A 23550-nucleotide genomic window follows, 5' to 3' on the forward strand; every position below is an offset into this window, starting at 1 on the left:
ATGTTTTCAGAGCCTATAAAAACATTTACAGTGTGTTTAAATACTGAACATGAAGATGGTGTTGCAGGATAAACCGCCAGGGGTGTAGGATCTAGAGGTCCTGTGTTCGTTCTTGTATTGAAGAAATCTTGTCCCCTCATATATGAATTTGCACTACTGTTTTCTTGTCATCGTAATGAGTTCATTTTAAATGGATGCCAAAAAGCAAGTGCCAATGCGCCAACTAGTCCTAAACGACAGCACGTAGCTTTGACAGCAATGTTCACCGGCGAGCCACCCTCAGTGCGGTACTGTGGACGCTGCAGATGTCAAACCACTGCTCGTCAACTTCCCTGTGAGGCAGAAGGCCATTGTGAGGTAAGTAGGGTCTCCTCCAGCGATCCCTGCTGCTAACAACCCTCCAGTAAATGGTGTCCTTCAGCAGGAAGATGGCATTGTGTGTGTAGGAGAAGTAGGCTACATCCAGGTTAGCAACAGGGTGGTCACCAGGCAACACTGCAGGGAACACCTTTGTGATTTTCTTTGGGAACCCTTTTGCCAAGCGGTTAGCTTTGACATCAAAGGCATACACCTACAAAATAAATATATTTCAAAAAAGGTTGTATTTCTTGGTTGTCCTCACTGAATAGAATTTTAAAAGAATGAAAAACTGCATAATAACGTAATAAAGCTATTTCAAGAGAGAAATATTGCTCATACATATTGTCAATTATCATAATATGTTGTGTTTTACACAAGTACAGAAGTGAAAAGATGCATGCACTTACTGATGCGCCCCTAAAGAAATAGATGCGAGAGTCTCTCCTGTCGTAGAAGGCTGTGTCGATGGGGCTGGGTACCCCAGGAAAGCCCTCTGAGATTGGCCTGGGGTAGTGCCGCCCCTCCTCATCCTCTGTGAATACCTGGTCATTCTCAGTGTCATATTTCCAGAACTGAGAACCTGCCGAGCATAACAAATATGCTGAAGATTTGCACAAGAGCAGCACACCTTTTTAGATATTCAGTGCCACTATGCACTGACAGGACTGCTGTGGAGAACAGAGGCGCTGAAAAGCCTGCTGGGGTGTTCAAGGTCACTCTGTGGCAGACAAACACCCCTCTGAGAAACATCAGCCTTATTACATTCTGAGCCATTCTGTTCATTCCAATACGCCTCACCATTCTAACATTGCCAATGGTCATTCCTGGGCACATATTTTATGCACTTGGAAACTGGTCTTTAGGGGATGGGTTATCATCTTTTCCATACCTTTGAAAAAATAGATGGCATCGTTTCCACGCGTCCACACATGAACGTGTGCGTCCACGCCATTGGCCGGTATGCCATGCCATCCCACCTCCACAGCTACAGGGTCACCGTAGCGCGTGCGGTTCTGCCTGTTCTCGTACAGCCAGTACAAGCCATCTCGCATGAAGTACGTGTTGAAGCGGACCCTCATCTCCCCATAGGGGGTCCTCTCCTTCCTGATCCAATCAAACACGGCGCTGAAGCGGCCATTACAGCTGCCTATAGGATTGAAAGGGTATGGTAGCTTCTTTAGAACCATAAATAAGGGTGGTTCTTTACTGTAAAGAAAATGATTATTATTTAAAAAAGGCACAATCATGCTCTGTATGACTGCTTTATCGCTGAAATTCACATGGGGAGCGCAGACTATGAAAATATATTTTGGTAGTTGGGTCCCGTCCAAAGCAGTAATTTCCAGCTACTTGAATGTTTGAAGGGCTCCATAATCTGAAAGGCTGGTCTTTATTATTCTACACAGGAGCAGAGGCCCAGCAGGCTGCATTGTTGCTGCATAGCGTGCTGCTCAAAAGTGATTGCATTCACGTTTAAATTAATGGCAGCGATGTTTAATTGTACAACAAATTATATGTTGACATTTTTATGGCTAAGAGTGTGCTGGATCATTTTTTTACTTGATTTTATGGCAGGGTGATTATTATCTTTAATGAATTCTCATCTGGAGAGATAATTTAAATAGTAGTTTGAGTGCTAAAGCCTGATTCCCATATGAATGCGGTGATCTGGCAGAATGTCATTTGATGAGAACTGATGGAATGATTAGGATATCTGAATTTGATTTATCTCTTACATATGTACGACTCCAAGTGGATGATTGAGCTTTAACCAAGTTTGACTTTAAACTACATCTCGACATGAGGGGTCACATTGAGATAAATATATAAGGATTTGTTTCCCCTTTCAATTGTGTAATTAAAGTTGGTGTAATATAGAATTAACAGTTGAAGTTATTTTTAATAAAAGGATTAATATTATTATTATAATTATTTATATTTAAGGCTTCTGATGGATGTTTTTAGAGCATTAAGTGAGGGACATACTGTACCGTAAAGGTGCTGAATGGCTTTCCTGTCTTGCCAGTCGAGTTCAAAGGTGGACTCCTGTGGGAGATAGCTGGGCTGCATGATGGACCCAGTCCTGTAGAGGTGTGGTAAACCCAACACATGGCCGATCTCATGCACCGCCACCTGAGGAAGGACACTCCAAATGCTTAACAGCTGACCAAATCAATCTTCAGATAGAGTACACCAGTATGCAACAACCACACGTAGTATGCTACATCTGTGTAAGCCAGGACAGTCAGACTGCAGGACTGTTCTATGATGTTGTTTACTCATCTGGTCATTCTATAGCTCTCACATAATGACACATTGTAAATGCACTTTTTCTAACGAGCAAGACAAGTGAAACCAAAAATAAACCTTCTGCCCTTTATAGTTGAGTTGCTCAATGAGAGACTGGCTTTTGGCACATGTGTCGTGCACTCCATGTTGAACTCACTTTCAGCAGGCTGATCCCATCCCCAGTATTAGGGGCGGTGAAATGTTCATCGTCGTCAAAGTGTATGTCTCCAAGGAACCACGCATGAGCAAACTCACGGCCCGCGCCATCGAATCTCTGAGTGCAGCCTAAGTGTCGTCCTGTGGAGAGAATATAAAGGACTGTATTAAACACAATTGATTCATTAGAGGGCAGAAGTGGCCTACACTGATTGGATTAAATCACTTATTATCTGGATAGAAGGGTTGGAGACAAGAAGACCTCACAATGAAAACACAAAATGTAAAGACGGAGCTCAGGGATCTAGCCCATACATTGCATTAACAGGATTAATAAAACAAAACAAATGATTTTAGTTTTTTTACGCCACACATTGAGTGTATATTAAACATGATGATGTACCAATAAGCCAATGTTATTCGTCACACCTGTTCCAAAGCCCAGTCTGATGTCAATGTCCTCCAGCGGGGATCGTGAGTCCTCCACAAACTCCAGAGGAGAGACCTCACTCCACATCCTGAAGGCCAGTCTGAAGATGTACCTCTGATCGTCAATGGACAGCTGGCTGCTGTAGCCTTCCCCAATCAGCCTCCACCTGAGCACCGTCTTAGAGAAGGCCATATATCCCATCTCTCCCTCCTCCCTTCTTCTTCTGGTTTGACCCAGCAAGGAGGCCAGATGCCGCTTCTTACGAGAGAGCCTTTCACTGGGAGTGTGGTCCAGTCTGGTAACAGCAGATTTCTGTTCTGGATCCTTGACTTGTTCTTTGTCAGTTTCGGTACTATTACCCAACTGGCTGCCCTCCCCATCTGTTGTGGTTGTATTGTGCTCCGCAGTAGTGTTGGAGTCTGCCTCTTTGTCTGGAACCCCACAACGTGGCTTGTTCATGGCCGCTTTGGTGGCGTCATCAAACAGACCTGTCACAGGCAAGCCTATCACCCTCTGGAACTCCTTGAGAGCTGTAATGAGCTGTGCGTTCTCAGTGGGGTCTTTGGGGTTACCTGACCATGTTAAGGAGTCTCCTTCTTGAATGAGAGACATAGTGTCTCCGCTGGTGAAGCCTTCTGATAATTCCTCCTCATCCCGTTGAGTTTCTTCCCAGTTTACAGGGGTTATGAAGCCATATTTGGAAAGAAAAACCTGGAAATATTAACATTGAAAGGTAAACTTTGCGTGAAAAAGAGTGATTACTATATGAAATGACTACATGAATCACACAAATTTACATTTAAATAGACTCATCTATGAGTACATCAGCATATGTTCATTCGAATTATATAAGATAATGCAGTCAACGCATGAGGTACTGAAGGCACTGACCAAATCCATACACAAGCAAGACATACAAACAAACAACAAACAAAAAGGGAAGTGCGGCCTAACATAAAAGAGAACATGTCACCTCTGCTGTATCCTTATCCGTTATTAGTTCTGCTTGATGTGAAGGGGGTATCACTACATCAGAATGATCACGATAGTGGAAGAGTTTCTCCGAAAACACTGCACCGAAGATTGTCAAACTAGAGAGCGAGATCAGCTGTACAAGCGACAGCATCGTTGTGTGCGGGTAGGCTACTGCAAAAATAACTAGTCGGTGTCGAAGGTAGATCCACTGAAAAGTTGTAAAGTCCACTTACATTATATACGTTGGCCGGATGATCCACGCCTCCAAGATACAGGCACACTTTGAAGACTCTAATATCCCCCCTGTCCAGCACCTCCTTGTCAAAAGTTCAGTTCACCACCCCCCCTGAAAAAACGGCAATGTTAAAAAAAAAAACCGACAACGTCAAAGGCGAGTCAGCCAATTCCATTCAGTGTTATAGTAAATAGTAAACACTGAAGGGTTAGATTGGCCATGTCTATGTAGTGGACTATTTTATTGTCACCTGATAATTATATCGCTTTATATTCTTTAAAAAAATATGAACACCAAGCTGGTTGCTTTAGCGTGATTTCAATAGAATCTAACAAATAGGTAGGACATTACAACATATATGCTTCGTCTAACAATCGTGTTGATATGATACAAATTAGGGGACAAATACTGATGGATAAAAGGTGTGCTTTATTTCATTACCATTCTGAAAATAAATAAAAGCAATTTCATGTCAGTCTCAACAGCTTCCTTTCCATCATTAGGAATCTGACAGACTTAATCAGGCATAAAATCCAACAGCAAGAACTCATCAGTAGTGCAACATCACTAGTGCATCACATTTCACATTGAACAAACAAACAAACAACAAGCACATCAATCTGCTGTCAGTGGGACAAGATGTGACGGTAAGAACTGATTCTGAAAATAAGGCTACAGCCAATATTGTACAATAGACTTTTACAAGTCAGATTGCTGTCTGAATAATTCAAGGATATGTAACATCTATAGCAAAGTGACATGCTGGTGACCATCTAGGAATACATCTATGGTAAAAGTTATTCAATGTCCACCATCACAGGTCATCCAAATGATTGTAAAAGTATTTATATTAGGATATAAGTGGAGGTTTGTGGAGCTTCCAAAGCAGGCTCAGAGATGGGAGGTAATGTGTGAGTCTCTACAGAGCCTGGGCTATGGCTGCTGCTAGGTGTGGAGCAGTGGGTTTCTCCGCAGAGCCACTGACAGTCAGTCCCTCTGCTGCCAAAGCATCCGCCGTAGTGGGGCCTATGGCTGCAAACTGGCAAAGGCATACAAATGAATGTTAATAACAAATACACCAGGTAATACCAAAGACCAGTACACATTTTGACAACTAAATAAGAATAAATACCACGGACATTGTTTAGGCAAAATGCACAGATGCAACTGAAATTATTGGAAGTTAGATGGAATAAAATAGGTTACGGACATGAGCGATTAATATGATGATTCCCCATTCAATCTTTTGCAATTACAATTATGGAGATTCCTTGACTTTTGATATGTAAAAAAGACAAACAACATTAAGGATTCATTTGGAGGAATACTGGTAAGTGTTGATCAGTATGCCACCAGGGCAGCCTCTCGGCCAGAGTCCTGCCGCTGGTGTGAGAGTGCATGTACACTCAGCAATTACACTGATGCATGGCGCCCTGAGAGCCTGTGCACACTGTGAGAGAGCCGAGTGCCGCCGGTGTGCATTTAACTCCGTGTGGGGTTTGGGTCTGTACCTTAATGTGGCTCAGCTGAGGCCCGGCGAGCCTCCGCACCGTCTCCAGGCAGAAATTCACTCCCGACGGACTGAACACAGCGATGCTGGCAGGAACACCCTGTGAGTGCGTTTGTGCACAAACATAATGGCACAACTTGAATACCCGGATCCTGACACAAAATCGTAATAAGCTTTGAGTTGGAGGACTCGTACACAAATAGACAGATATTTTGATACGCTACCATAAGCTTTCTAGTCCTATAGCAGGATTCATCTGCATTCATATATCGTAATGTTTTGTCATAGAATCAGTTATTTGAATATTAACACAGGTTAAAAGGGAGATGCCATGTGTGGCCAATGGTGGTTTCTATTATTCAACAACATTATTAGCTTGTTTTTCTCCTCTCAATAATTAATCAATCCATTATACCATTAATAATGACATAGCCAAGAGTGTTCAACAGAGTGTTCTGTTTAGAGGAGACCTTTGGTGTGCCTGCATATCTGACTGTTTACCTGCTGGGTGAAATAATTGGTCAGATTTTTCTCCAAGTCTGGATGTTGTGCTGTCTGATAGACAGTCAGGGTCTCTAGAGGGATGCCTTCATAGGAATAAAAGCAGAAAATAAGGCGAATAAAAACACTCACATTTGCAGTGCTATACTCGACATATAGAGCTGCCAATTAAAGTGGCCCCGGGGGAATTTGTCATAGTGAGTTTCAGAATATTGCTGTGTTTTTAGGACAGAGGGTATTCAATTATTCTGCATGAATCCACAAATCCCTAAGCTAGAGTGGTATGCACATTGTATATTATGCTACACAATTATATTTGTGACCAGCCAGTAAGGACAAGCATATTTTTTATCACCAGGGGCTGTCATAGAGGTCCTTTTATTGTATTATTTTAAAAGCAGACATGCCAAAGGAAGATTGCCATTTACATCAGCTTGTAAGAGTAAGCCTTTTTTGCAACTGTTACCATTTTCTCTCAGTGCTGTTGGCAAGACCTCCCTTTTGATGGAGCCACATGGAAAAAAGAGTGGCATTATATTGGAGTCTTCCCCTGTGACACAAAAATGACATAAAGAGTTAATGCAGTACATAGAAATAGTTTGAGAAAACTATAGTCAAGGATAGCTATAGTTGAGGTGTCTATTTGCTTTCATACTTTCTAGAATGAGCCGTGACAGAACATCCGCAGTCCCTGTGTCCTCTCCCACGGGAGACAGACCCACCTCCTCCACTGAAAACCATAACAAAAGAAACAAGGGATGCACCATTCGTAATTTACCGACAATGCAGACTGAACAACATCACAAAACATGGTAATTACACTTGGGGCTGAATATTGAACATTTCTACAAGAGCCATGGCTCAGACTGTAAATCAACGCAATATGCTGAACTGTCTAACAGTAAATCTTATTCTGCCATTGTACACAGTCCTCTCTCCGCTATAATGTTTTTTTTTTTACCTCAGATCTTAAACTGCCACAGTGAAATATCGCTTATCCTATCTGTCTTGTCTTTATTTGAAAACACGTTAACAGTTATCACTGTTCCCATCACAAAGTCAACTCAGACTGAAGTATTTATACATTTTCTGCCGTAGAAATTTGACAATAAAAGCCAGAAGCAGTTCAAGTAAAAAAAACACCCATAAAGTCATAAATGCCACAGGTAGTGATCAGGTGCCGGGGCGTTCTATGAACATTGTGGCTGGTACCCAAACAATAGAGAATGAAAGGAAACAAACATGGTGAGGGGCTGGCAGGGATATCACACTTCGACAGCACACTGCGACCTGTTTAACTCCAGCCCTCAGTATCACTTGAGCATGAGCTAATTGCACCAACATATTCCACAAGTGTGCAGGTGCCTGTGCAGCATCAGGCCTCTTCAATTAGCGCCTCATTAGCTAATGCACTGAAGAAGGAAGCAGCAGGGAGGTGTAAATTGCACTGAACGACGGTAGCACGCCACTATAGCCCAGCCTCTCCTGTCAAACCGTCACAGCTGGGTTTACATAACAGAAGCTTATTACCTTTGTGCCTGCCCACTGAACAATTTACACACATCATATCATGTAATTTAAAGTGAAATTCGTTAAGACTGCCAAAGTGAATCTGAGAATATGTGTGACAGGAGACATATTTTGTTTTAAATCAATGTTATGCCAATAGGGATAAACAGTGAATGTTCTTCAGAGAGGATCTTACCTAATGACGCAGTGGCCTTCCCAACAACATAAACAGTTTTTGCATTCCATTTGTCCTTCAAGTTCTCCCAGACTAATGAAAAAAGAGGCAGTTAGTTTTGTCCACAATACAAAAGGCCATGTTAAAAATGAAGATGGGAAAACAAAGAAGAGATTAAGGTGAAGAATAATTGTATTTGTTTGTTTATGCACAAATCTTCTCCACTATATTCAATTTGACAGACCTTACAAAGGTAAAGGATGACATCTAGTGGATACATTTAGTACTTCTATTTTGAGAATCCTATTGGCAACACCTCAAGCCTGTTCTTACCGTTCTTTGAGTTTACGTGTAGAAACATCGTTAGTGATTAATATCTATAAATTATTATAATGATTAATAATCAGTACATTATATAGGCCTAAGTCAGGACCAATAACATTCACTTCAGAATAATAACATGTTTCCTATCACTCACTCACCCTCTTTCTTGTTATTGACACCTAAACACATCTTCACTGCCTCCACTGCTCTTGGGCTAGTAAAAATAAGTCCTCCATACTTCTCTGGCTGAAAAAGCTGTCAAGATGAATGTGGTGAGAAGAGCTTGTCAAATAATTTTTCATACTATCAAGGTAGCAAGACCAATTTGAACAACAACAATGCAATTCATACAAACCTTTTCAGATAATGTGTCTAAAGACACAAATTTGAAAGAGAGTACAGGGATCAATGTGGCTTTATGTCCATAAGCTGACAGCTCCTACAAATAATCACAAAAAAGACTAAACTTACATGTTCAATGATGGTACATTCATAATACAATCAGTTGAATTCTTCAGTTGAATTGAGCTTTCTCTCTTTAGCCTCTCGTTATCCGCACAGCTCTGAGACGAAGTAGGCTACGATTGAATCGGCATGTACCTTGATATATGGATCTGGTCCATTCCCACCTTCTCTTGGTTCTTTCAAAAGCAGCACGTTCATGCCTTCTGTGTGTTCAGTGTGCTATGGAGAGTGCAATATTCGTGGACGTTGTTAACAAAAACTTAACAATAAGAATTGACTTGGGCCGTGACTACAACTTAATCTCTAATGACATGCAACAGACTGTCAGAAACCTGCCATGATTAATCAGTTGACGCCCAATACAGTGTCCTTCTGATAACAAAACAGACCGTAACAGACCGTAGGCAGGCCCGGGCATTTGCACTTGAACGTAATGCTTAACGACAGATGACAGAAGAGAACTAAAATGCTTACTTAGGACCACTGAGATAAAACGTTTGCCAGGAGTGGGCTGTTTACATCGCTGCTTTTAAAAGGGACATGGTAGTTGTCATGAGTTGCTTTCAGCATGCACATTTGTTACCTGTGCGCATGACTCTCAGTCCATTTGAGCTAGTTCATCTGCCTCCGTATGAACTGGTACCGCAAAGGATCTTCTGTTCTATTTTCAGTGTAACATAATTATTTAATCGGAAACACAATAAATACTGGACATTTCCGTGTCTCTTCGATTTCCTCGCATGTTCACTAGAAGAAGCGGTTGAGTAGAAGTGACTTAATCTAAGGTGCAGTTGGCAAACATTACATGTCTTCAGAATGTAGACAACTCAAATTATAACTAATTTGTCCTCTAAATATACCAGTACAGTGTAAAATGATATTCATGTATATATTTTTAAGGTATATCTGTAATTGTATCCTGTTATTATATAAAAGCACTCTCGTCTCACCCCCGTGTATGAATGGTGTATTCCGATTTGCAGCCATCTTCACCGTGGCGCTTTGAGGAAATTGCCGACATAAGGGCTCAAAATAGCTGTACTCGTTATATTGGTCATGATTGTCCAACCTGAGCCAAAATGGCTGACAAAGAGCAACAGATTCGCACTGCTGCTGGCATGTAGGAGCCTTTAACCTATGACCTTTCCCCAGATTCACGGCGTGGAGTTGTTGGTGTGCTTTGCTACAGATTGAGTGCAGCATGGCTTCATTTGCTAAAAGGCGAGCTGTTGGTATGGGAACAAACCCGAATGAAGATGAAGACGACAGCTCAGATGAGAGACTGGACGACGATGGAGGCTCAGATGAGGAAGATAGTGATGAGTCTGATGAAGAAATCAACGAGGTAAGGCGCGATGGCTATCGACAGCTAAAGTTAACACCGCTAACATTCGTTAGCAAGCTAGCTATGTAGCATTACGCATGCCACGAGTAAGTGGTAGGCTACACCTAATTCATTTCTGAATGGAAGATAATCACAAATTACTCCACTTTGCTTATATAAACAGTATGCTTAAGCGTTTTAGTGTAAGTCTCAGTTGCAACGGAAAGCTTGCAGATAACATTTGTCAGCAAAACGAAGCTTTTCGTTTCATGCTTGCTGAGCAGCACTGAAACTTTAACTATGTTGTGAACTAATGTCAATTTCAGGAGGTTGTGGTTGATTTTGAGGCACACACAATATCAGTTAGTGACTTCAACGGGATGAAGAAGCTTCTGCAGCAGGTAAACTAACATACATCACTCTGTTTTGACTCGTGTCTTGAAGCTGCTTTCTTTAAAGTTTTCGAAATGGACTATACCAATCGTCTCAATTTCCTGATATCAGTGTTCAAGTCTGAATAACCTCTTAGTTGTAGTATATTAACTCACAGATGTACAGAGAGACTTGGACTTCACAAGGATAATTACTTTCTTGTACCCCCTCCCTAGTTGTTTTTGAAGGCTCACGTTAATACAGCCGAGCTCACTGACCTCATGATCCAGCAAAATCATATTGGAAGCGTCATTCGGGTAAGAGCAATGAATGGAGTCATAGCACTTACCACACATTTTTATTACATGATCATGACTGATTTGTGTTCTTGTCTTGCTCCATCCAGCAAGCAGAGGTGCCTGAAGACAGTGATGAAGATGATAGTGATCCAAACGAAGTGTTTGGCTTTATCAGTATGATAAACCTGACGGAGAGAAAGGTGGGCAAAATCAGTTGTGTTCATTATGTTCAATACGAGGCAAAGTGTCTTTAAATGATAAAAGTGGGACTTGGTCCAGGTTTGGATAAGACTCCGATAATTACCGATTGTGCTTGCCGTATGTGTTAATATCAATTTCTTTGCAGGGTGTGGAGTGTGTGGAACAGATTAAGGAGATGATTCTGGCCCATTGTGAGAAGGCCTGTCCCGCGACTGTCACTGAGCAGCTGGAGAAGTTCCTGAACGACACGGCCAAACCTGTGGGGCTGCTGATCAGCGAGCGCTTCATTAATGTGCCCCCACAGATTGCTCTGCCCCTCCACAAGCAGCTCCAGTGAGTCCATTCTCCACTCCACTGTCCATTTTCTGGCTCTGGCACGGTCTGTTAAAGGGTGGTTATGCTGAAGTAGAATGAGGCAATGAAATTGTAACTTAGAAATGTAAGGGGCACATCAATATACATCATCAAATGTTCTGAACATTTGAGCTCATTCCAGTTTATTGTAATGGTGTTTTTTGGAAGGGATGCAGACAGGCTACAGCTGGGCCAAGGTTATTATTAACAAAGTTATTTTAAGCAGGGTGTATTGTGTTGAGCAGGCAGCTATAATGGTATCGCCTGATCCTGTAAAGTCTTCATCCAGCCCTCTGGCCCAGATATGATTATTCCCTCCACAGATGTACAGCTGGACACCAAATCCAAATTCTGTTTGAAATGAATCTCCTGCCAGGTCATAATCAGACTATGTAGCTCGGCAAAATGGCTTGCTCAGCTGAAAATATGAAGTTTGTGAAGGGTGCTGTTTTGAAGAGCGTAATGTTTGACTTAAACACATCAATTCACTGAGACTTTTTTAAAACATTAAAATATACCTGTCTCTGTTTCAATAAAATAGTTGTCATGTACCCATTTAGTTTTTACGTTCAACGTTGGCCAGCTGAAATTGCTGAGGTGCTGCTCCATTGTGTATTTCCTCTATTTGTTTGGTACTTAAGTTATCTTTGCTCATGAAGGCTTTGGTTAGCTTTCAGCCTCACCTGCTAGACCATAAACTCAACATCAATTTGAGTTCAAACAACAAACTAGGGGGAAAACAGACCTTGTACTCCGAGACCAGAATAGATGGATAGGATGTGCAATTAACAAGCTCAACAATCACAATCATTATATATCCCTATAATGTATTTACTGATGAGTAATCTGATAATGTTGTCTCTAACAGAGAGGAGATTTTAGATGCACAGAGGACCAACAAGCCCAGTGGGAAATGCCATTACTTTCTGATGATCAGCAAGACCTGCAAGGAGGTTCAGCGGACCATTCCCAACAGAGGACCGCCAAAGGAGGAGATGCTGTTTGTAAACGCAGAAGAGGAATTTTTCCACGAGGTACATTAATAAAGAGCCGTTCAAGACCCTGTGAGGCTGTTTATGTATTTTGTGCCAGTGCTGAATCTGATCAGAATGTCTAAGTGGTGTCATTTTATTATGTTTTTATTATGATGTGTTGTTATTATGATTATGATGTGTATGTTTGACCAAACATGTTTTAAAATCCTTTTTCAGCAAGCGATCATGAAGTTCCAGTACTCCGTCCAGGATGAGACAGACTCATGTCTGAGTGGGAGATGGTCCTTTGATGACGTGCCAATGAAGCCTTATCGAACCGTCATGTTAATTCCCATGGACAGAATGGGAGTTATTATGGACAAACTCAAGCAGTACCTCACTATTTGAATTTCGTCATATGTTGTATAACTACATCTTCATAAAAAAAATCTCTGGACCTTCTAAAGTGTGACCCACACCCACAATTTCTCAGTAGTTTGAATGGTTTTTCTCTTCTCCCTAAAAAGTGATATTGCATCAGAGTGTGTTAAATTGTTTGTTTATTCTGGTCTTCCAATAACTAGTGGTCCTCAGTAGTTTCATATCGTCACTTGTCTGAAATAGAAATATTTTATAATCACTTAGACTTCCACAATCCCAGGACCTTTTAGTTAAACATTTGTCCACACCTTCATCAGTGCAATAATTTATTGACCTGTAATGTGTAAATACTAATCCCAGAATAGCTGAAAATAGCCTCTCCCAAACACTTTCTGTACACTTAGAAGTCCAAAATGTATATACATTTATGTTCCAAAAACCATTCAGAATTTGCATATTAAAATGCTATATATTCCTTCCCTGAATCCATGTTCTTTCATCTGCAACGTCCTAAATGACAACATTTAACATCGACACAAGGACAGATGTGCACTCATGTGCTCCATAGTTCATTTTGGCAACTGGTCTTCAATTCTGACTGCAGTATGAACAGTTTTACTGTATCAAACATCTGTCATAAGACTGAGGCTCTGGGCAGTCAGTCTGTGTTGCACTGGTGATGGCCTGTGAGGTCTGTTTCTTGTTCTTGCAGTTGCCTGAGCCTTCATGTTCCATGATGTGCTGCAGTATGTCCTTGCTCTCACTTGAAGGCAGATTGTAGAAGAAATACTGGGGTGCCATCTGAATAAATCTGCGGAAGAACAACAAAATCAAACTCGGCCCATTTCACAGAAACCATATTTCATAGTAATTCATATTTACCAGTATTCAGATTAGTTAATGTAAATTTAATATGGGTGGGGGGGGGGGAATCCCTTCCATACTGTCACTTCTAATGTCCCACTGTTATGTAGGCCACTAGGTTACATATCCAAAATAACGCAGACTTAGTTGTTCCACAAATTATGTTTCCATTTTTGTCATAGGATACAGGACATGATCTTTTTTGTTTCCATGACGAGTATTCAGTGTTTGCAGCCTCCCTGCAGAAGGACACACCTGCACACACGTGTGTTTCCTTACGTCATAACTAAGGAGAACAGAGCTCAGTTGATCAGAGCGTGTTGACTTACACTTCGGGAGAGATTTGAGACACGGTGCGGATGCAGTTGTTCTCGGACAGCGTATACTCATGGAAGAACAGCCACTCAGGCAGACCCAGTTTGTGTGCTTTAGCTCCATAGCTGGACAATGGATGTACTTGAGCCACGTGCTTGTTGGAGAGCATAAAGTAAGTCCCTGAGCCATCTACATCTCTGGCAATCTGAAGGGATAGGAATTTAGTATTACGGTGGGCCATGCTAGAAAGTGGTGAATACAGAAAGAAAATGTGTTGAAAATGTAATAATAATCTGGTTGACTGTATAATAAGACTAGCACATGATGAGGTAAGCAAGTAATGATTTTTGATAGATTTGAACAGTTTTGGTGTGTGCATACCTGCATAAAGAATCCAGCCAGCAGGGCTCTCTTGACATTGAGGGTGTTGGTTTTTGTTCCAAATGCGGGTTCAGAGATAGGCAACTCGAGCCTTCTGAGGATGTCCATCAGTTCAGATCGGATGGCACTAGCAGTCTGCAACGCTTCGTAACACAGGAAGTAGTCCTGGCACCACTTTTCAGGGCTGAAGTCTGAAAGACAGGTCCAATTAGACTAAGGGCTGCATTCAATTCCATCTAAACATACTAGGTTTCATCACAACTGAACTGCACTGCCCTAATGCGGTGTAAGGGGTTGCTTTGCCCCCCACCTCCCTCAAGGTGGTATCCTAGTCTGACAGGGCCAGACATGACTTGGGCATGGAGGTATTAGATAGACGGTGAGAGTGACTGACTACTCCCATTCATTTCAGCGACCAATGCCATGCAAGTCACTTCAGCCAAGGAAATAAGAAAATTATCGCCATCCTAAATCATAATTTTCTCCAAACCAAAACCTTACACGGTTTGTATGCCTGCGGGAAACACACTTCTTGGCACTAAATTAACCAATACTAACTGGCTGAAGTGAACCCCTTAAAGCTTGGCCCTACAATTACCAATACTGACTGGCTGAAATGAACCCCTTAAAGCTTGACTCTTAATACCAGCTTTCCCTCCAAGACCCACCACCAACATCCACACATCCATTTACTTTTAGACAAAGATTTTCATCCTTTGAGTCACACCCTCAGGAGATTAAACCACTGGTGGCATCCTAACAGGCTGGATAGCAGTTATAGAATACTGGAACAGAACAATTAGAGTAAAATGCTACTCAAATCACACACACAATCTGACCGTAGGGATAGCACCCTTTGCTGACACTGGCTGGACTGATGCTGCCAAACTATTTTGCCATCTGAGTGTTACTGGAATATAGCCTAGAAACCCTCTGTTGACAAGAGCTTGGCTACATGTATTTATACCGGGCCTACCAGAGCGCTGTGGGGAGTCTGATGGGTGATAAAGTTACATCATTGGAAATCCAGCTGCAATGGCTATCGGTGACATGTTGGCAAAGGTGCTGTAACTGGATATGTTTTATCTGAAGTGGATAACGAAGGGGAAAACCTGGGTGGAAATGATTTATTATTCTTCCTGCTTGGGTTTGGCGAGTTAGATTTCTAAACTAGCTCCACCGGGTGTGAGCTGATCCAATCATGGTCAATATAATTTTGATAGATGCTCCACATACACACCACACCAAACATAAAATGCTAAGGCTGGAGAGTAACTGAATAATGTTCTTACCTCTCCTTTGTTAAATATTTTCTGCAAATTCTGTGTTGACTTAATGTCATTGTGTAGTGTTACTGTAAAGAAAGGCCAGTCAGACTCACAAGGCTCTCTTTGGCTCTGCTTGAAGGTGTTGTAGATGTTGATGAGAGTGAAATGGTCACCCTCTGGATGCTGGAATTTCAGGTGGCACTGCATTGCTTCAGTTGCCATGCCGACAGCTGGTTCCATGAAGCAGCTTGGTGCTACAAGAATCAGACACAACAATTAGCATTGTGGAAGCATACCAGTGTCTGAATCATTGCACTGCCTTCTGGAAACTAGTCTGCACATATTATACTATGCAATTATGGCATTTAGAATCACACCTTATTTGAGAAATCTCACAAAACAAGACAATAAGAGCTTCAGGGACAGTGGCCATGATATTCTCATTAACCATAGCTTACAAGACAGAGGAACTGAAGATTTTGAGCAGTTCAACAGACTGTACCTGCTAACATGGCTGCGATTGTCACCACCTCGCTCACGCAGTCAAACTCGCAGGAGGCCAGCAATGACTTGGCCATCTGGGGGTCCAAAGGAAACTCGGACATGATGATTCCAATCTCTGATAAGTTCCCATCATTGTCCAATGCAGCCAGGTAGTCCAGCTCCTCAAGTGCCTGCATTAGACTTTCAGGATCTGATGGAAATAAACCCAGGGATAATTAAAACATTACTCAACAGAGAGCACAGTGGGAGAGAAAATAGTATCATAGCTATTAAGCCCATGTTGAATGACACTTGACATACTTGACATTCCAACGTAATGGTCCTACACTCTAAAAACAGGGACATGTGTGTGGACGCCCCCTCCACGTCAACCCACTGAACTGGGCTCCGCTGATGAACAAAATCATCAGAACTAATGATTTTCCAAGAGTAAAATCTCTGAACACTGGTGAACAAAAACAAACTACAAGGTTGTATTTCCAGTAACACTTTTTAATCACTTCAGTCTAATCACCACAGTGTACTGTACTACTGGGTGAAGGCACACAGATTCCAGGCCTAACCTGACAGCCAAAGGGTGGGGGAACTTCCTGTTCTTTGTGCTGCAGGGACTAACACAGAGCCACACTGTTATCGCTAACAAGCCTGTAGTCTTTATGTGGCCGTCACCATTGCTGGCCATAAGAGCCAAACCTTCCCACACATTTGCCTCTCTGCCTCGCAACAAAGCCCCTTAGCCTGCTGCTGTCAGCTCTGTTCAGGCATGGATCACTGGATCCACTCAGTCCCAACACAGGCCCACAGCAAGGGCCATCTGTGGCCTTGAAGCAAGCCAAATGTATGCCCAAATACAAACCACACACACACACACACACACACACTTGCGTTCACATAGTCAGGACTCACCTGGTCTGTTTATGAAGTCACAGTGGCCCAGGCAGGCTACCTCCATCCTCTTGAGGAACAGAACTGTGGGCACGATGCTAGACTGCAGCAGCTGGGGAGCACTGACTGCAGGCAGCTTGGTCTCTTCAGGGTACAGGCAGAAGCACTTCCCTGCAGTAACAATAATACAACTGATCACTGATCACCATGGTAACATTTCTTTGACCATGGAAATAAATCAGACCTATATGCCATAATAACAAAACAATATTTTTCCCTCCCAATATGTATTCTCTGTCCAGTTGTCTAAACCTATCATTTTGATGTGTCTGAAGTGAACTAAAAAACCTGATGCTTGTAAAATCAAACAATGGAAGCCAAGGGCAAGTTGCAGTACAATGAAATCGTGACTAAACAATGCTGTTTGAAACTGAAAGTAATTATGATAAGACAGTGCAAAAGCAAATTGCAACACTTGACTTGAGGCAAAAAATGAACTCCAGGGACTCCCCTTTCATTATACATCTGTTCAGTTTTGTTTTTCTTATGTTTTCCATATTTTGAAGGAACCTTCACTAACATAAAGAGTGCTATCTGGCTTTAGTAGCTTCAAAGGAGAGCCTGTTTTGAGGCATCATCAAAACTGAATAAAGCAGCTCTTGACAGTTAACACTTGTAAATCCTGAACTTTTGAAGGGTGCTCTACCTCCAGGCCTGGTCAGCTGCTTGCGGATATCAGCCTGACATCTACTGATGGGTCTCATCACCTCTGCGTATGCCCGGACACGAGGGTTGTACACCTGCGGGGGGAGCAATCACAGTCATGACAGGTCTCAGATCAGTTGAGCCCGGTTGCAGGCACGTGGAGCATATCAGAGAGAAACACTCCTGCTTTTGTTCACACTGGCCTGGAAGGCACACAGAGTGGGAAAAAAACAGGGCTAACGGTACAGCAAAGGGCTTTGTACCTCAAGAGATGCTCTAACGAGGCAACAAAACCAATCTGAAAGCTTTATCATGCACAAGAGTGAGAAACATCAGTACTCACATATTTCCTCTCCATCCCAGTGTCAATCACAAAGTTGAGCGAGTCCACAGCCCAGAACATGTCTTCAGCCTGACTGTGGGAGAGGAAGACTCTTCGGCTGTGTGGCTGCTCCTCGACCGTACATGGGAAGGCCCCCAGCCTGCCCGGGTGAAGGGCCACAGGTACCAGCTGTCCCAGCCCACCACTCAGCCTGGCCCCCTCCTTACACAGGATCCCATAGGCACACTCCACCTCCTGTAATGGGCCAATTCACAGTGTTCACAGATGATCCTCACAGGCTCCACATTAAATAGAGGACAAAAAAGAACCATCCTACATCTATTCTTTAATGGGCATACAAAAAGGGGTTTATGGATATATCACTGCGTTTAAATTCTGTGGATTCTGCATAATCTGGTGATGTTCTAGTCTTTGCACAGAATACAGTAAGCTCAGCCCCAGCCCCTAGCGTCTGAGATCAGCAAACACCGGATAAACCTACTGAAGTTTCATTCCATTAACTCCACATTACTCAGGATCAGTTCAGGTTTAAATTCTAACGGGAGAAAAATCCAGGGCTTAAATAGGATATGCGAAGCTAGGGGCTACTGCTTACTGACGAACACGAAGCAGGCAGCAGTATAGGGGCACAGAAGCAAATCAGACACAGATACAGATCCGAGTCAAATTACTAAAATACAGAAAGTACACTATTTTCATAAACTATACTGCATTTTTCCCATGACTGACAAACACAGCAACAATATAGGGCAGAGCTGAGCTGGCCTGGGCTCCTATGCGTGAAGAGCCTGCCATGAACACAATGTCCTTATTGTCCCTCTGTTGACATTGTCACAATTCGAACCATGCACACAACACTCAGGCCCAGAGGCAGCACTGGTAACATTCAGTGCCAGACAAATCTGCTCCTCCCTTCCCAGCCAAACTGCCCATGACTACACACATTACAATCCACTGCAACCCCACATCAAGAATGTTATATTTCCTCTTCAGCAGGTGATGAGCTTGCTCTTGTACAGAACAAGGGAAAACTGACATCATGTTCAATTATTCAATGCTGAAAATATCATTTAACATGCACAAGCAGGCACACAGACGCATGCAGACCTGAGCGGAGGCCAGGAACACAGCGATGTCTCCCTCCTCCCTGGTGCGGTGGATCTCCAGCACCAGCCTGAGGGCTGGGTAGAAGTAATCCTTGTGGCTGCCACTGCTGTGCACCACCTCAGCAGTGTTCAGGTTCTCCAGCCTCAGCAGGGGCACGGCAGTTCCGTAGTGGCCAAACAGGTGGTCGGCAGCCGGGGGGGCGGACAGCACCACCACGCGCAGCTCCGGCCTCTGGGCCAGGATCTCCTTGAGGAGGCCCAGGAGGAGGTCAGTGCTGACGGTGCGCTCATGAGCCTGGTCCAGAATGATGGCCCCATAATGCTCCAGCATAGGGTCTGACATCATCTCTCGCAGTAGCACATCGTCTGTGCAGTATCTGGAGATCACAGGGTTGCCTCATTTCAAAATGGATGTCTGTGCAATTAAGAGTTTTACCACAAAAGAGCAAACGAGTTTACATCTAAATGATGTGGAATTAGGTGAAATACTTGGGGCTTCATGGTAAATAATACTTACTCAAAGAGAAAGCAATTAGCTACCGTTGCAGTACAATTACACATTCATGGGTTTCATTTAAAAGCACTGCAAATCCTTGAAATGTCTATTCACTTCACAGAATGCTTCTTTGAATGACGAGAATAATTGCACAATGGCATCAGTTTATTAATAATGAACTATAAATGAAAGTAAACACTTTGTAATTGACACTGTAAACATTTACGATTGTTTATGTTAAACATAATTTCCTGATGATATAGCCCGTTAGCTCCTTGGGGTTCCAGCAGAACAAAGCATTTCATTTGGTGTTGAATATGAATGAGCAATCTTACTGGGTAAAACTTGGTTTCAAATGCATGACGTTGTTTCTTCACATCAAGTAGAGTATTATTCTTACTTTCCTGGAGCAACTCAGTGGGATCTGTGCCTCCTCACTCAGTACATGTCTTCCCTGAAGCTTAAGGAATTCTCAGTTAACTTTTCCAGCTGAGTGCTTTTCTTTGGTCTTTTGACAATTATAAGCCTCAGACATGAAAGGAGCGTTCTAATCAGCCCCAGTCTTCATATGGTGTTTAAGGCAGCTCAAAGTCAGAGGTTATGTGCTCTCTACCGTGCGCTCACATGACTTTTCACTGTATGCTGATAAACAGGTGGTCAGATGTTCAAACCAGACACTCATGTCTAAACCACACACCACCTGATTTGCTCTGTGTTATTGTTGACAAAGAGAATTCACGGATTAATTAGTATACTGTTATATAATATGTGACGACTCTGCCAAAATCTGGATCTATGGGGGGGTTTGGTCTAGTTTGATCTAGTCTAGAAAGAGGTATGTGTGTCCATTTTGTGTCTATGAATGAGCGAAACAGAGAGAGCCTTCTCAACCAGAAGCATATGTAGGGGGTGTCCACATGCGTTTCCTGTGAGCATGTTCTCTCCCTCACCTGAGCACGGTGTCACTAGAGCAGCAGGTCTCCAGAGGGATGCTGTAGCCCACCTCGTGGCCAATGTTCACGTCCATCTCATCGGCCACACGTAGGGCCAGCTCCACGGCCTGCTGCCGGTGGATTTGGGTACACACCACCATGCCATGCTGGAACTGTGTTGACAGGCAGAACTCCGCACACCACTGTGGGATCTGCAGGTGGGAGACAGAGAACACAACATTTAGACATTAGCACTTCAAGGAACAACATCTGGCATTGTCATCCCTTCATACAAGCCAATCGCAGTCCAGACTGTTCTCCTTTGTGGTTCCTTGATGGTGGAAAGAGCTACCAAATGCTATGAGAGCAGGGATGTCACTCCCCATCTTCAAGAAACTCTTGAAGACTCATCTTGTCAGAGATCAGCTTATTTCCCATCACCTTTAACACGCCTAAAACTCTTGCATTTTCCTGTGAACTTCTTCTGTCTGCACCATGTCAGACTGACCAGAACTAGTAATTTGCGTTTACTCTTGAAAGGTCTCCTAACTGCCTGTAGCTTGATTGTTGTTCCTGAATTGTAAATGGCTTTGGATGAAAGCATTTGCCATCGGAATAAAAGTGCATGTAAATGAAGCCATATGCTTGTAAGGATGCAGGTTATGCTCTTCACTTCCCATTTAGCCCATAATTTCTCACACTCTTTCAAGCAATCATAGTAAACACAACCACAACTCTGTGTAGGGAATCATCTAATCTGGAAGGATTAGAGAGGATAATATAGATACGATTAGCAGTAGTTACACACTGGGGAATTATTCCCCTTGGACAATAGTTGACTAGCAGTGTTGTGTGGGTACATCATTGGGGGTAATGTGTAATGATCACATTTTGGTTTTGGCACAAATCAAAATGTTATTTTGTGATATACATTGTTAAGATAAAAATCATATGCCAAGTTACGGATTGTGAACTGGGCTGAGCTGATATTAAAGTTTATCAATGTACCACTTCTGCAAACAGCAACCCTGAATTCTGAACGCACACAGATACAGACTTGGGGACACCAACCCCCTTGCCTAACTGAGGGAGGCAGATCACAGTGTATTAGACTCCTAATGGAAATTGCTTGGGCAGCAAAGTGACAGCTCCAATGGATGAGGACTTAGCAGCGGGGGGCCCCCCCTTTAGACCCCTCGTACTCAGGCCAACAGCTGGACCTATTGTGTGTGCTCCGGCTGCATTAGACCTGCTCTGAAAGCACAGACACAGACACACGCACGCACACACAGGGCAGCGACTGCATGCGCCCAGCCAAGCCTATTGACTGAGGTTATCTAGGACAAAACTATGCTGGGGGATGGAAGCCTTCTGTCAGACTGTCTGCCTCATGGCTGCTGTTTGTGTGTGCAGGACAGAGATTTCACTCTTAAAATGGAATGCCATCTGAAAATAAAGGTGAAGAGAGATGTTTCCTCTTCTATATTCACACACTGATCAAGTTTAGGCACCCTATTCATTATCTATGCATACAATTTAGTGTTGACAACAAACTAAATTCCAAAACTCCTAGTCCCATCAAATGTCAATACACATACATTCTACGCTGTGCAAACATTCAAAATAGTCATTCAGAACACCAATAAATACATCTTCAAGTGAAGTTACGTGTGTAAAGGGATTTGAAAGTGAATGCCACCACACACAGACAGGGTTGATGGGATTAAACGGTGAGGATAAATACAGGCATTACGTAACACAGGCCGTCAATATTATTAGTGTTTTTGCTTCTTTCCAAATCTACTGACTTTCTCTTCGACAAACCAGGTCAACTTCTCAAAGGTCTGTAGGGTCATTCTGCTCGCGGTAATGTAATATGAAGGCCCCTCTGGCTATATTTAGGACAAGCCAAAAAAAGTCTGGCTCCATCACTTTGTTTGAGAAGCAACTTGAGCAACAAGCCGTTGTCAATTCTTAAAGTCTCAGCGATGTGATAAACATGGTCTATAACATAAGCCCTAAGGGCTTTAAACAAAAGCAAATAACCCCGTTATTGGAGAATGATAGGCTACCTTATCAATAAATATTTCACATCCCCGGCCACAAGATAGCCTGTGTGCTTGTGCCTCTGCCTGTAGCAAATACACACTCACATTCCTGCACACAGCAACGTCCCATTTCTGCAAAAATCGTCCAGTTACGTATTAAAAGGTAAAATAATAATATAATGCTGCAATAAAAAAGGTCCTCTCACCTGAGAACTCTTCCCAGTTTTTGTTGTGCCTGAAATTATTACAAGTTGGTTGTTCACCAAGAGGTCCAGGAATTCGCATCGCACTTTCCAAACAGACAGGGACTTTCTCTCTGTCAAAAGTTTGTAATAACGCGAAGAATATGGCAGACCATCAAACTGATTCAGCTCGAGATCATCCCCAAAACCAAAAGCTTCTTCGGAACCATCAACAACATGAGGAATAACACAAAGCTCAGTGCCTGTGTGGTCATCCTCAGAAACACAGGACTCCGCCATAACGATTGCCTACAGCAAGCCACAGGTCCCTTTGCCAATCAAAGGAACCCGACCACAGCATGGAGACAAATTCTACCGTGCAGTCAGGTTAAGTCAAAAATATGTTCCAACGAGATAAAACAACTTCAACAGATATCTAATGACGCGTCTTATAAAACCACACCTGACTTCATCAACTGCCTGATAATACAACGCCAACTGAGAGCGGCAAACCCGAGAGCGGCAAAAACACTTCACTCTAGCACTTTAAATAGACTTCAACAGTTGTAAAAACCGAGTTTTTAAAGAATATTTCCCCAAAATGTAATTTACTTCCGTAAATACAATTTTGACCCCGTCAGATTGTTACACTCCATTGCTACGAACACGTGAACTGAACTCGACGCT

At 42.7% G+C, this 23550-nt stretch overlaps 4 protein-coding genes across 5 annotated transcripts; 1 reads left to right on the top strand and 3 right to left on the bottom strand.

The window, feature by feature from the left end:
* Positions 1 to 262: 262 nt before the first annotated feature.
* On the bottom strand, positions 263 to 4361 carry mmp21 (matrix metallopeptidase 21; the record flags this gene model as incomplete). Its single annotated transcript, XM_080834748.1, has 7 exons — positions 263 to 571; positions 768 to 940; positions 1250 to 1507; positions 2352 to 2493; positions 2807 to 2946; positions 3235 to 3946; positions 4209 to 4361. 7 exons carry the CDS (start codon positions 4359 to 4361, stop codon positions 263 to 265), a joined length of 1887 nt encoding a protein of 628 aa, XP_080690874.1.
* Positions 4362 to 4854: 493 nt separating this feature from the next.
* Positions 4855 to 9913, bottom strand: uros (uroporphyrinogen III synthase). 2 transcript variants are annotated; one of them, XM_080835921.1, is made up of 10 exons: positions 9880 to 9913; positions 9065 to 9148; positions 8820 to 8903; positions 8623 to 8719; positions 8162 to 8233; positions 7112 to 7186; positions 6923 to 7006; positions 6457 to 6542; positions 5957 to 6055; positions 4855 to 5484 (listed from the first exon to the last, which is right to left on the bottom strand). In XM_080835921.1, exons 2-10 carry the CDS (start codon positions 9125 to 9127, stop codon positions 5365 to 5367), a joined length of 780 nt encoding a protein of 259 aa, XP_080692047.1. In that variant the 5' UTR covers positions 9128 to 9148; positions 9880 to 9913; the 3' UTR covers positions 4855 to 5364. The 2 variants fall into 2 exon arrangements, with proteins under 2 accessions (XP_080692047.1, XP_080692046.1); XM_080835920.1 differs by lacking the exon at positions 9880 to 9913 and adding an exon at positions 9513 to 9672.
* A 130-nt stretch (positions 9914 to 10043) lies between these two features.
* bccip (BRCA2 and CDKN1A interacting protein) lies at positions 10044 to 13311 on the top strand. Its single transcript, XM_080835781.1, has 7 exons — positions 10044 to 10274; positions 10580 to 10654; positions 10862 to 10942; positions 11032 to 11124; positions 11271 to 11458; positions 12348 to 12513; positions 12691 to 13311. The coding sequence occupies exons 1-7, from the start codon at positions 10131 to 10133 to the stop codon at positions 12859 to 12861; spliced, it is 918 nt and encodes a 305-aa protein (XP_080691907.1). The 5' UTR covers positions 10044 to 10130; the 3' UTR covers positions 12862 to 13311.
* Positions 13148 to 23536, bottom strand: dhx32a (DEAH (Asp-Glu-Ala-His) box polypeptide 32a). Its single transcript, XM_080835780.1, has 11 exons — positions 22888 to 23536; positions 20652 to 20845; positions 19207 to 19582; positions 18100 to 18333; positions 17758 to 17851; positions 17073 to 17222; positions 16165 to 16356; positions 15776 to 15916; positions 14395 to 14585; positions 14028 to 14218; positions 13148 to 13645 (listed from the first exon to the last, which is right to left on the bottom strand). The coding sequence occupies exons 1-11, from the start codon at positions 23161 to 23163 to the stop codon at positions 13450 to 13452; spliced, it is 2235 nt and encodes a 744-aa protein (XP_080691906.1). The 5' UTR covers positions 23164 to 23536; the 3' UTR covers positions 13148 to 13449.
* Between the last annotated feature and the right edge of the window lie 14 nt (positions 23537 to 23550).

This window comes from Sprattus sprattus, assembly GCF_963457725.1.
Source record: "Sprattus sprattus genome assembly, chromosome: 3".
NCBI lineage: Eukaryota > Metazoa > Chordata > Actinopteri > Clupeiformes > Clupeidae > Sprattus > Sprattus sprattus.